The 14,675-nt window shown below is 40.0% G+C and overlaps 2 protein-coding genes across 2 annotated transcripts; both read right to left on the bottom strand.

The window, feature by feature from the left end:
* Positions 1–1,038: 1,038 nt before the first annotated feature.
* LOC139140878 (uncharacterized) lies at positions 1,039–7,671 on the bottom strand. The gene is made up of 5 exons (XM_070710350.1): positions 7,134–7,671; positions 6,316–6,425; positions 3,784–3,968; positions 2,690–2,807; positions 1,039–2,084 (listed from the first exon to the last, which is right to left on the bottom strand). The coding sequence occupies exons 1-5, from the start codon at positions 7,603–7,605 to the stop codon at positions 1,704–1,706; spliced, it is 1,266 nt and encodes a 421-aa protein (XP_070566451.1). The 5' UTR covers positions 7,606–7,671; the 3' UTR covers positions 1,039–1,703.
* A 1,810-nt stretch (positions 7,672–9,481) lies between these two features.
* LOC139140879 (late histone H2A.2.2-like) lies at positions 9,482–10,044 on the bottom strand. The gene has a single exon (XM_070710351.1). It carries the CDS (start codon positions 10,023–10,025, stop codon positions 9,651–9,653), a length of 375 nt encoding a protein of 124 aa, XP_070566452.1. The 5' UTR covers positions 10,026–10,044; the 3' UTR covers positions 9,482–9,650.
* Positions 10,045–14,675: the final 4,631 nt, after the last annotated feature.

Below are 14,675 nucleotides of genomic sequence, written 5' to 3'. Positions count from 1 at the left end.
ATGCAAAATCACCAATGACATCAAAACAGGCGAACTCGCTTTTTCTTGACAACTCACGACTGACTTTCCGGTATATTATTAGGAAAATGGAACACCCGCAATCCCCGCAGCAGTTTTATGTTTTCAGTGTTTTGGCTAGGCATTTTGCCAACTTTTAGCTTTTTCTGTCTATATAACAAACGATTAAGAACACATGAAATATAAGAGATTACGGGTTTCCCTGACAATTCCGGTTTTCTCGGTAATCACACTTTTGGTTTAGACTATCCGGTGGTCAGGATCTAACCTCTTTGCTGTTACGAGGTGTGCGGGTGTATTTTCATATGTCCGATCCATTCACTCCAAGTGTATTTTAGGCTTGTCTACGACTTTGATATTGACCTTGTGACTGGATATCTTTTCCGCCCGACCAATTCACACAGGATAGAAGAACAGAAGTCTTTTTCATCATAATTGGCATATCTTAGGGGGATTTAGGCTTAAAACTTAAATCTACAGGAAGTTGGTATTCACGCAGGCGAAACTCCACGCTATTTTACTTGCCATGGCTGGCACGAGTATCGAGTCGCTCAAGTCCCATTTTGCAGTGTTGCTTGGAACTTTGAGTAACTTGGAGGGTGGGAGAGACGGCAAATTATTATATGCAGCCATCATGAAAGCGCTCATCATCCCATACTCCAAACGTCTGGGTCGAGGCAATTGAGAGTGCGCCACCACCGGCCGTTTGGAAAGTATACGTTTACTGGGGTCGGCTGAGGGACTCTCTGAATCTAACAGCTGCGTTGCTTTGTCTTTCATAAAGTGTCAGCCGTTGTGTTGTAATAAGATAACTTTTGAACACTGAATAGTAAATATTAAAGCATGACAAAACAGTGTTTGCTCCTTTTATTTGATGAACAAGAATGACATTTTTGTCAATGAATAATGCTGTGAACGGAAATAACATACATGTAGGTAGTGGCATAGTGACAATTTTCACGTATCTTTGGTGTTACACATTTCTAGTGATTGTACACTTGAAGACACAGGCACTCTTAATTACAATGTTTCATGAGAAATTTTCCCATCTATTTTATTTCAGATAATACCACAGCGAAATGACTCCAAAGACTATTGAAAAGGTGACAACTGCAAAGATCAATGTTTCGAGTTCAACATTTTCCGATTGATTTTTTATCTTTATAGAGTGATATAAATTATGTTACAGAATTATGCGAGTGAAATATGAATATCATCATAGTAATGGACTGCCGTTGCTAATTCCACCTTTGTTGCTGTGTGAGTTGGTTTTCGTAGGTCAGTACCCACTCTCATGAATTTACATATCATTAGACATATCCAGTCTGTTGGCTTATCAATATCAAAACAGAGTAAATTGAAGGAATAAACTTCAGCAGACTGTTGTGCGTTAGTGGTGAAGTAATCGCAAAATTGAAGCAGTATTTTCTGGTAGACTGTCGTGAAGATTGTTGGGTGAACGCAATGGCCAAAAGCGCTTGGCCAGCCAGTAGTACATCAAAGAAAAGCCATGCAACTTGGGCCAGTCTAACCTATCATGTACACTCGGTAGTAATACTGTGCTATGGTTAGTTTACCCTCTCATACTTCTGTTAGTGTAAGTATAATAATACAGCAAAAAACAATAGGGTCATTGGAAACTGGCTGTGAAAAGGGTGGATAAATTTGACCCACTTTCCTATATCTTAGGTATCTTGAAAACATCTTTTATAAATAAGAAGAACGGCTTTAAATGAGCGGTACAAAAGTTTGAAAACCTCAAGACTATAAATGTCTTCTTCAAAGACAAGTTCATCATGAAGTATAAATGATTTCCTTAATGGATTAGGAATGGGGCACTCCTCCATTGTACGCAAGGTGTTGCGTGAAAAATGGCATTGGACTGGAATAACAATCAATTTCCAGGCATCATCGACACGCTTGGCTATCACGGACACATTGTACACAGTCTTGTGAGAATCATTGCCGAATGGACTATCTCCAGCCACAGCCAAACACTTTGCTGATATCTGTCCTAATATTGCTTCCATATCACAGCACCCGGAGTCACTCGGAGAGCAGCTTTGCTGTGTGGGAAAAGGAAAGGAAACAGGACAGAAAGCAAATGTATTTAGTTTACTGGAAAGAATGTAATCTGCAGACTAAAAACGCAGCCATTTTGATCACGTAACAAGAAACTGGCTTTATAAGAGAAAAAAAGTGACAGAACCACTTTTCTAAGATGTCAGAATATAAGGAATCATCACATTGGTTTTAAGTTGAACACATTGAGTTTTCAGTCACTACAAAATGAAGTAGCTGATACAATGCACAGCTTGACATCAAGACTGGTGTCCCTCTATATCTTTAGGTATGTGCACAGGCCCAGGATCAATCGAGGTGAAAAAGAAACTCTGAAACGTAGTCTGGTGAATTTGTAGTTACTCTTTCCGCAAATTGGCGAAAGCATTCAGTCTTGCAGAATTTGCTGCTATCTCGAGCTTAGTGAAATGCTGGTTTCTAAACCTTTACTTCTGTTGCATATATTAACTTGGCACATTTTCTAGCCTTTCTATCACAGAGCCACCTAATAATCTGTCCGCCCCAAATTCCCTGTGAGCCGGTCCGCACTCCCCATTGATAACAATGGGTTTGGGCCAAACCATTGTGGTAAAAGGGTTAAAGTACAAACCTCTGTGTGTGTGATGACATTCATTATTACTTCAGAAGAACATGACACTTCAATGTTACTTTGTACCGTGACTGTATTGCCACACACTTTAAACTCACGTCTTGACGACTCTCTCATACTGTGAAAAAAACAGAAAATTTAAGATTTTGACATAGTATGGAATATGACAGCCCCTTCAAACACGGATGGTGGTAATATCCTTTAAGGTAGTTTGCGCCTCTAAAATGAAAGACTTAAACTTTTGCTCAAACTTTCCTTGATAAAACTTTCAACCATGATCTTACCTGATAAAAAATAAAAGTCAAGGGTCCCATGCAAAGTTTGGTACTTGAGAAACAAACTACAAAGAATATATTGATACCGAAATTCAAAATGGCCACCATCCCTGTGATAACTTTATGGGGCAAAATACAATTTTCGATTTTCGAAAAACTAAGATGGTAGATTGGAAAAATGCTTATCAATTTCCGGGAAAAATTCCATTTTCGAGGACTTTTCAGGATTTCAAGGAGCCTTTAAAATTCAAGGACTTTTCAAAGGTATAGTAAACAGACGGGGAATAATTTTTCTGCTTTCAAGCACACAATGCACTTATCTTAAGGTAGAATATACCTCGAGGACAAATATTTGGACTCTCAAACTTTCACAATTCTTTTCTAATCTACCACTTGTGGGTGCTCGTATAAGTAATACTTTCACTGCCTTAGGTTTTTGAAAATCAAAAATTTTATTTTCCTCCATAGAGTTAACACAAGGATGGTGGCCATTTTGAATTTGACATTTAGTTAATATTGGGCGATTTGTTTCTCCAGTACCAAAATTAGCATGGTGACCCCAAATTTTCATTCTTGATTTTGAAAGAATGGTTGAAAGATTCCTTGAGAAAAGTTTGAGCAAAGGTTTAAGGCTTTCCTTTTTGAGGCGCTTACTACCTTAGCACTTTGAACCCGGCTTGGACAAAAATGTCCACATGATGTCATAGGTCACCAGGGGGTCAGGATGCAAAGGGTTAAGTTGACCAACTGAACTGTGATGCACAATCATACTGTCTATAACCTTGAGACACAAGTACAAACAAACAATCCAGTACCTACTTTATCAAGACGGTGATTCCAGCTGCCTCTCCCGCACAGCGTATCAATTCAGCAAGTAAATCATCAAAGCGTAGTTCCGGAATTTTGACCGTACCTGGCGTCATCAATTTGCACACCTCTATCCATCTGTACAGTGCACTGCGGTGGTTGTAGGTGACCTCACATTCCTTGGTGCTCGGTACTTCCTGAATGCAAACAGCATTGATTTGATCACAGGGAAATAAACCCTACTCACCCAGGTAAAAAAACTGTTATGTGCAACAACAACTATTAACGTAAATTGCGCCTTGGGGGCAGATATTTGGACTCTCAAATTTTTCCATTGCTTGTCTGGGCTACCACTTATAGGGTCTCATTTTAAAACTTTTGGAGTTAGTAAAGATTTCACTATTTCAGTTTCGTGAAAATTTAAAATAATTTTGTTTTGAAATTGTGGCATATGTATGTCTTTAATCAAAATAAAAAAGCAAATTGTTAGACCCGAACTTGAGGACTAAAAGACAATACTGCAATTGTTATACTTTTAGGGCACTTATTGTTTTACATATCTCAGAATTTGTTCTGTCAACACTGCCTGTAAATGTACTGCCTCTATAATCGTGGACAGTTTGTAAAATCTAGACTCCATGTCAGTAACAATGTAACCAGGAGGAGATTCTGCTGATTCGTAAAAAATAAATTTTAAACATTTGCTTGCTGCCTCTGCAGCTTTGCAAAAAAAATTTGAGGAACATTTACTTTTTTACTCTGGCTGTATTATGTACGGTGCATAAAAGGGGCTGCTGCACACTGGTCTGTTTCAAGACATTGTGACTAGAGGTATTTTTATGTGTATTTGCTACTCTAAGATCTTTTCAACAAAATTAAAAAAAATGAAAGTAGAAAGTAGAAGCTTTTTGCCAAAGATCAATCAATAGTAGTATTGCCCCCTCCCGACAGTATATGCCCTATCCCTGATACATTTTTTGCCATCAATCGATATGAGTATTGTCCCTCCCAACTCTTTGCGTATCCGTTATAAATGTTTTGCCATCAATCAATATAAGTATTGCCCCTCCTGACAGTATGCCCTATCCCAGGTACATGTTTTGCAACCAGTCAACATGAGTATTGTTCCTCTTGACTGTATGCCCATGTTTTGCCATCCACCCCCTTCAGAAACTCCTGCATATATTAGCAAGTCTTGCTCAGACCCCCTCTCGGCTTTTTCAAAGTTACCCACGTAGCAAACATTTGAAATATTCCTGTTCACTGATGGTGAACAATTATTTGCCACAGTATTTGTTTGTGTTGACTAAAGTCAGTCCAACTACAGGGTTGATATGCTGCCCAAGTATGAGACCAGAGCCCCATGTATGACAAGTCCTATAAATGGAGCAGGCAGGCGTCGGATTTTATACAATTTTATTTGATAAACACTATCAATGCTTCGATCCTACACAGAGGATCTTCATCAAGACAGATAACACTTTTCAAGTGGAATGGCATGGATTCCTGTTGAAGATCCTCCATGTAGGCTCAAAATGTTGATAGTGTTCATCGAATAAAACTGTATGAAATTTGAGGCCTCCTCCAATTATCAAACTCAAGTATTTGCCCTGTATGATGATATGCAGTAACCATGACATATTAGTCTGTTCAATGTCATTTCAGCTAATCACTACTGTGTGTGGAGTGAAAAATTTGACTTTAAAAAGTTTGGTTCTGTGTTGATGACTGGAACTGCTTTCTATATGGCAATCAGAGCGCTGATCTCAACCCCCACTGCAGATCTCATAAAGTCAATGTGCAAGCTGACGCACATACTTATTTCAGGTGGTACGCACCTCGAAAATGAAAGACATTACCTTTTGCTCAAACTTTCTTGGAGGAATTTTTCAACTACCCTCTTTCAAAATCAAGAATAAAAATCGGGGGTCACCTTGCAAATTTTGGTACAACAAAAATAAATTACCCGATAATTACCAATGTCTAAATTCAAAATGGCTGCTACCGTGTGTTAACTCTATGGAGAGAATAACATTTTCCATTTTCGAAAAACTAAGAGAGTGGAAAGTTTTCTCATACAAAGAGCTTTAAAAAGGAATCCCACAAGTGATAGATTAGAAAGAATCATAAAAGTTTGAGAGTCCAAACATCTGTCTCTGACGCACATTATCTACCAAGCTGTAGTACACCATACAGTGTTGACCAGTTTACAATATATGGATGAGTGATAGCAAGTGCATATATGGAGTGAACTGGTCAAAACTGAGTGGTATACCCATTGCTGGGTGTGGTTTATTTGCTATTGCTATTTGCTAAATTGCTATTTTGGCACGAAATGACAAAAAAAGGAATTCTGAGAGTTTGCAAGTGTTCTAACCATGATATATTTGTGATATAGCATGGTTGTTTTAACATCTAGACCAGTCAGATCTCTGCATTTCCACCATCCCCGTCTAAAAACTCTACAACCGTATTTATAATCATCCACATTGTTCCAGTCTGTTTCTAAAAGTCATTACAAAATCCATGAATACATGTACTTACAGAATCCACAAAGCTTAAGAGTTTGTGTTTTGGAATCTCTTCCATGACATGATTCTCTGAAAAATCTCTGATAAAGTGGAGAAAATTGTCACTCTCTAGTTCCACACTCCCTGCAAAACACAAAACGACGACAGAAATATTACTTTTGTTCCACAGAATCAATACAGATGCACTTCTTTTAATTCTTTACAGCTGTGATTGCCATAGGAAAGCATTGTATGTAGGCCTACGGGTATGAGGTTGCGATAGTTCTATCAAAGAAATTAGACGTGCAATGCAGTAACCATGGATCTTCAATCTTCGAAATTAAAATCTAGTTTCATTATTATACACTAAAATAAATAATTAAGTAAAAGTGCACATATATGCTTATTTTACAATGGGCTTTATCAAAATAATTTATAAGTTTGGTTAGCAGACAGTGGTGTACAAGTGGACTAACTTATTTTTGGAGCAGCTCTTAAAGTTTCATCAAACACCATGCCTGGACCGTACTTCCCTCATACAACCTCAAATATCACCAAAGATACACTTAATGCATCTGTCCCATAACTAAATGTAATTTTCCTATACGATCACATTTTGCTTCCCCATTACAAGGTGGGGAGAAGACTTGTGTAGCTCTCCCTGATAGGTGCCACATACCATAGGCTAGCAACAAGCCACTGGTTGGAAAATAGTCGCTTGATGGCGCTCCATTCCCCAAGAAGTGGCAGTGGCTGCATCTTCATGCTCCAAACTTCGTTTTACTCAAAGAGAACAAATATATGTTTACGTTTTACTCAACCAGAACAAATACATGTTTACGGGTGACTTACACTGGGTCCTAATCAAACGATGGACTTCATGCCTGATGTTGCACGATTCTGTCGCTGACTGCAAGTAGTTGACGGCATCCGTGTCAGTGACTTTTGGGAACGCTGCAGTCGGGCAAATTAACCACGATGAGATGATCTTATTGTGAGAGCGCACTGCTGAAATTCTGAGGGTATGCTCAGAAATCCTCAGTATTCGTCTTTCACGGTCTCCCCATACAGACTCGGGCCTGAAGATGAGTCTACCGTGAGATTCGACGCCTTCGCTGCATGTTGTGCAAGTTCCTTGCAAGTAGTATTTGCAGTGATTTACGTCCTCGGCGATCTGGGGAACCCGATGTGTGGTAGTTCCACTCTCTCTTGATCCCGCAGACATAAAACGAGATCTTTGACTTAGTCTTGCGGATGCAATGTTGCCACTACCGCTAGCAGACTCCTCTTCGTCACTGTCGCATGTTGCTGGCCCTCCATCCATAACAGAAACTGTTTTGAGAGCCAGTGTAACGGACTGGACGACGACTCAGCTCAGCTGGCATGTAAGCGTCGCCAACGGCCGTAAGCTTAAATCTTTCGTTTATAAATAGTCTAAGTTCTGTGATCTTGTCTACACATATAGAGAAGTGTGCGCCCCGTACTCCTACTTTTAAGACTTGTCAAAGAAGCAGGCGTATAACTTTTATATTTGTCATGACAGCAAACGTAGATATATCGTCCAAATCATATTTTTCAGACAAAAACTCCGGTTCTAAGTTGACTTAGTCCTGCGTACCCGGCGTAGTATACGCCCTCCCACAGTCCCTCTATCCACGTGGCCCTCCCTAGCCGGGAACACACAGCATCGTACGCAGGGCTAAAGTTGGGCAGATCGTCTATGAAGCCGACACGAACACGAAACGTCTGATAAAAGTTGACTAAAGAGATTCGGCCGTGTATGGGTCTCCGCCAACACAACCATACATGACTAAATATTCAGTCAAGGTTCTGAGGTGTTTCAGAACTAACTGAAATGTTGCATTATCTGCAAAATATAAGTGCATAATAATATGCCAACACTCCTTTGTTAATTTATTCAATACTACGCTTTTTTCTCACTACTCGAGGGTTAGTGTTAATTGTACCAATCTCGAGGGCGAAACACACTACATGTACAGTATTGGAGACCTACTCTACAGTATTCCTTTATATTCTGTATAATTTAGTGTTTCATAGTGCAAGTCCTCCGACGTTTACTTTTTTAATGTTTGGATTTGGTATGATTGCAGTGTCGATGCGCACGTGTACAGTCGGTTGAATTAGATTTTTGGACGGATTGCTGGGGTAGTGGGTTAGATTTCGGAGGAATATTGTCAGAACAAGAAAATGAAGGCTTTTCACTCCGGCTCAGCATTTTCGATCGCCTGAGTATAATGTATTTTATACCAGTCATGTGCCTTCTTACAATTAAACAACAAATTTTGCTTGAGGTACAATGGACGTTACCTCCATTGTTCTTTCCAAAGTCCTTCCACAAAAAAAACCTGAAGTGGGTCTGTGTTATGGCATTCTAGTACCCATCACAATCTATAAGTCTTCATGGGGGTACAGGCGTTTGTACCCCCATGACGTGTTTATGTGATATGGAAGTCCTCACTCCCCTGGGTTTCCCATGAGTGATTGTTGACATTGACCGAATTCCCTCCCTGTTAGGGCCGTGCATTATTTATGCGATGTCATACCTTTGTTCTCATTTGAAAGTTCTCGATTTCGTGGAAAAAGCGACCAATTCGGGCGGCAGAGATTGACACCTGTACACCATTCTGTGTGTGATGTACCCCTTTCCGTGGTTGAAGCACCTAGAATACTACGAATATGATGAAAAACTTCTGTAAGATATTTGGGGTTGGGACAAACTCGGAATAGTTCTTGATTTGGCGTCAAATGCAATCCCTAAACGTATGATGATGGATTGGATCAAAATGACGTCGCGCCTAATTCAAAAATGGCGGTAAAGTTTGTAGAAAATTAGCAAATTTTTTGTTTAGGCGGGATTTTGTAAAAGTTTTCACACGAAACATGTACTGCTACCATAAGTCAGCTCGGGCTTCTCGAGGAAACCGGTTTAGATGCTTCGTAAGTATAGTATTTTTGTTTTCTGTGCTAGTGAATAAAAAAACGTTACAAATTTTTACTACTTTTGTATTGAACGTTTGTCAAACAAATAAATGAATTTATACACATGTACAAATTACAGCCATGACATGTACGTTCAGTCGTTTGGATAAATGTGGTAACGCAGTTCCCTACTACTATTTACAATGGACGAAATGATAAGCATTTACTATGCAAAAGTTTGAATGAGGTCCAATAATTTGTTGTTGGCATATACAACATTTCGCTGTGCAAACCTATGAGGAGTTTCACCCCTTGCCTATATTTACCGATGATGGACAATTTATTAGATAGTATGGCGGTAGTTCTCTTTCTTGAGGATGTGGTGGCCCTGAAAAGGGCCGTTTAGTATGTGTATGCTAGGCACACGATTTACTTCTTGGCTTGGGACTTCTTTGGCAAGAGTACTGCTTGGATGTTTGGCAATACACCACCCTGGGCGATGGTGACACCGCCGAGAAGTTTGTTCAATTCCTCGTCATTACGGACGGCCAACTGCAAGTGACGGGGGATGATTCTGGCCTTCTTGTTGTCACGGGCTGCGTTGCCTGCCAACTCGAGGATTTCGGCGGCCAAGTACTCGAGGACTGCAGCCAAGTAGACTGGAGCACCAGCACCAACACGCTTGGCGTAGTTGCCCTTACGCAAGAAACGGTGCACACGACCAACGGGGAACTGCAGGCCAGCACGGCTGGATCGGCTCTTGCCCTTACTCTTAGCTTTGCCTCCTTTACCACGTCCAGACATTTTGTTTGTATCGCTTGATTATCAGATTCATACTATGGTAATTGGCGCCCTAGCGCCTCTTTTTATGTGGTCGGCCAGGATCATGGAGAGAGATAGTTTTAACCAATCGTATGACAGTGTGTAGATCTAGAGATAGTTTAAACCAGTAAGATCACAGAATGCATGATGATCGATCATGCATTGTTTTATAAGACAAAACAATGAAGCGATCAATATGGAAGCTATTGTCTTAATAAACGATCGCTTCAAAGTTGGTTCCTACCCCGTCCGTTGGATTTCCCTCCAAAACGAAACATGTCCTGGGTAAAAGTCAATACATATTCTCAGTGCATAAATGGTCCCGCCATGTGTGGTTGTGGTGAAGTGTGGATCTGTCGGTAATGACATTTACGCGGGAACTGTATACGAAAAACAGTCAATTAAAAAAAATGAAAATAGGGTCGAACAATTTTCTGTTAACAAACCTCTTGAAACCTGAAAAAGAACAACTTTGCATGAAGGGAATTTGTTAAGAAGATTTCCGAATCTGCGCTTTCTTTGACGCGATTTTACTAGTACCTAAGGAAGATCTTGTGTATATTCTTTGTTGTAATATTTTGGTAGAAATTGGTGAATTTTCTGAGAAGTACATCGTCGAATGATTATTTGATTTTCACTTTTCATATTTGGGTCACTGTTACAATTGGAAATTAGAGACATTCCACTTTCACTGTTTGGGTATCAACGCAGAGGGATCGTGCCTCAGACTACTTGTGTAATGTCTGAGCACAGTCCCTCCACCCCGGGGGAGGGACTATGGTGTGACGTATTACGCAAACTTCCTGTTTTTTGTAGCGATGTGACTAGCGGTGTGAAGTTTCGAGACACCCGCATTGTTGTACACTGAAGTATGCTCTTTCACTTCGAGTTTTTAAACAAGAGCTGTGAAACCTAAAAGACAAAACATGTGCATATACGGAGTACGACCAATTACGCATAATGTTGCTTGGGGTGTTCCAAGAAGTCATTCTGTATAACTTCGGTGTCTTGCACGCGTAAGTGTCTTGTAAACTGTAGGGACTAGGTGTGGCATTAGTCCGCACAAGACGCTCTAGTCAATCAATCAATATAATTTAACAAGTAATAGTTTTGGTTCTTTCCCTATGGTCTCACCACAGCCATCAATGATTTACTTTCTAACAAAATTTATAAAGTGTTCCTTTATCAACTCAACATTGATATATATGAGCATGTGTACATACGGTGTATGATGGCCCACAAATTTTTGTGGAGGGACCGTGGATGGCCCTAGATTTGCTTGGGTAGTACATGTAGGTATTTGGTAGTATGAGTTCTGTTGTACGTATATGACCTTTAATAGCGTTCTCTTTTCTTCATAAAATTGTTTGCGTCGATGTGAAATGTTGTTTGTTGTCTCGCTCCGGGGTCTATGGTTGACGCAATATCTGAATATCTGGGAATATCGACGAAAATTGCGCGAATTGGCATAATAATTCTGGTCAAAGATATACGTTCACAATTTTGTCTCTGCTTGAAGGTATTTTACTAGACTTGGTTCAAGTTTGTGATTCGTGAATATTTGAGTGGGGTTAACGCGATGATTTGTGTTCTGTTTTAATGTAAAACCACAGGGTCCGGCGAGCAATATTCGTCTAGAAATTATGAATATGATCAATAAATGTCTTGTATTAAACTTTTTTTCATTATACAAGCCTTACCTGTGTCTAGTGTGTGCCTATTACTTTACCCTAGCTATCTGTGTATAGTATTTCAAAGAAAACAGTCTATATCTGTTAATTGCCCTCCCTAATCTCCTTCATTAATTTGTTTTGCCGATCGCCAACGCGGGGGCTTATCGCCCTGACCAAATACCTCGTTAGCAGCTCATAAGGTAGTAGCTGCTGCTAACGAGGTATTTGGTCAGGGCGATAAGCCCCCGCATTGGCGATCGGCAGAACAAATTAATGAAGGGGATTAGGAAGGGCAATTAACAGATATAGACTGTTTTCTTTAAAATACTATACACAGATAGCTAGGGTAAAGTAATAGGCACACACTAGACACAGGTAAAGGCTTGTATAATGAAAAAAAGTTTAATACAAGACATTTATTGATCATATTCATAATGTCTAGACGAATATTGCTCGCCGGACCCTGTGGTAAAACACGAGAGTGGGGCGAACGCGATGAGTGAAGTGAACGCTATACAGGGGAGTTACCCCCGGAATCCTGCAGAAACTAACTCAAAACTGCGCAGACTCAAATGTAACGAGTTCAATCGCTAGTAACCTAGCCTGGGCTACCAAAAAATAGGAGAGACACAAGAGAAACTATTACGAATGATTTTATTTTTTTTTAAATTCACCGACTTGGACCAAGTCTAGTTTTTTACCTCCATGACATGGTCAAGTAACTATTTAGAGCCACGATAAAGCATTGGAAACGCGAGATTTCCAGACAACACGGTTCTGGCCATTCAGATGATGATTCTTCTCGTAAACCCATGACCTGACCGAGGATAACTCTTCGGATTTCAACGTTTGTGTTCTGACATTGACCTTTATATAAACGTACAACTGCGTCTCCCAGAACAATAGGCCAAGGCTGGGCCAAGCACATAGCCCTATTGTTCTGTAAAGGGCGGGAAACCAGTAAGTGCAACTTGTTTACATGTAAATGTTTACTGATGTTTGCTTGTACGTTCGTAATGCAATAATAAAGTGAAAGCGAATTAAGCATCAAGTCGTTCTTACTTAGCAGCCAATCAGTATGTCTGGTCGTGGTAAAGTAAAGGTCTGGGAAAAGGAGGCGTCATCGTAAAGTTCTACGTGATAACATCCAGGGTATCACCACCAGCTACAAACCCTTACAAAACGGCCCTTTTCAGGGCCACCACATCCTCCAAAAAGAGAACTGCCGATAAAAGTATGCCATTCCATCGTTCGAGTGAGACATACTTGGAAAGGAAGAGTCCTTGTTGCGATAAATGTATTTCTATAAAAATTAAGGCAAGTAGGGCAACACGGCAGCCTAAAGCTACACCCTGAGGTGACACTACTTCACAGAGTGTGTATCCCCACTGATCAAGTTAACCTCAGAGAGTTTATATTCTGGCCCCAAACTTTATCTTCAAAACATCAGTCCTTTATTTGTCCGTGCTCTCAGCTATAGGCAGTGCAGGGGGAATCTTCCCATGTACCAATACCGCCTGAGTAAAGACGTCGCCGTACTCTACATCTGATTTTAATCAGGTTGCCCATGTACTTTTTACAACGCGTGATTCAAAGAGGGCGCACCAGGGAGAGTTCTCACGATAAAAATATCAGGAATATAATAGTCATAACACTCAGCCCACATAACTTAATATGACATCTCAATATACCATAAACTCAGTACGGCTAAGGCCCTCAGGATACAGATGGCAGTGTACGAAGCAATCATTGGGCAGATTCTGCTTGCCCACAAACCTGCACAACAACGTTTCAACTCGCCCGAAAGAAGTGCAGAGAGGTAGATCACAATTAGGGACTTGTCAGTTTCTTCGCCCCGGGGGGGGGGTCGTGGATAATATTTTGCGCACATCAAAAAGTGGCTGACCCCTATACCAACTTTTGAAAACAGGTTGACACCCCCTATTCCAACTTTCTTTCGAAATCAGAGTGACCCCCCCCGAGACAAATGTAGAAAAAAGGTGAATTGAGAGAGAGAGAGAGAGAGAGAGAGAGAGAGAGAGAGAGAGAGAGAGAGAGAGAGAGAGAGAGAGAGAGAGAGAGAGAGAGAGAGAGAGAGAGAGAGAGAGAGAGGAATTTTAAATATTCAGTCATTCTGTTTTGGTGAAATTGTTGACATGTCAGTTTTAGTATTGGAATTTCAGATTTTCAATTTTGAAGTGTGAATACAGTGAGCTGTGAATGCATTTCACACTTTCTATGCATAACGAGATGTCAAGAACTGTTGTACATAAATCGATGACAATCACTAATATAAAAGAGAGAACCGTTGTAAATTAAAACTTCATACTCGGCTCACTGTAAATGTCTGTTTTTCCTCATTTGTGGTAAAGAAGCTGTATCAAATTTTTCAGATGTTTATATTATCAGCCACAGGAATGCCAAGACTTCAGTTTGTCAACATAGCATACATATGTGTAAAATAGACATGCAGGTCCAATAATCAGTACAGTATCATTCAAATAAATTGCCAATCCATGAATTTTTTTTGTCAAGACTGAAAATTCCCTTCTTGCCTTCACACATACAGGCTATTTGAACAAGTTTAACACTGGGCATTGCAATGTTGTACCTTTAACCCTTTCGCCATCATGGTGGACCTCTACAGAGGAAAACAGGAGTCAAATGTTGCGGAGAGTGCATGAGACTGTTGTTGATATTCCAGAACAAAAAAGCGGAAAAGTACTGTCATAAATTAAAGCTACTCTTCCTTCAAGGAGAATTGAATTTAACTTTGTGTTTTCATGATAATTTTAATAGGTATGAAAGTTTATTTCATTGAAAATGCATTATTTTAGTTCTCTGAAACCAACCGATCCACTGCCCCCCGGGCTGAAGAAACTGACCAGTCCCTTATCGATCTTATCATTAGACTTATCATTTGACTTCAATACGAGTATAGATTGTTGATCTTATCAGT

This window comes from Ptychodera flava, chromosome 9 (genome assembly GCF_041260155.1).
Source record: "Ptychodera flava strain L36383 chromosome 9, AS_Pfla_20210202, whole genome shotgun sequence".
Lineage (NCBI taxonomy): Eukaryota > Metazoa > Hemichordata > Enteropneusta > Ptychoderidae > Ptychodera > Ptychodera flava.
This window is presented reverse-complemented; position numbering and strand designations above follow the sequence as displayed.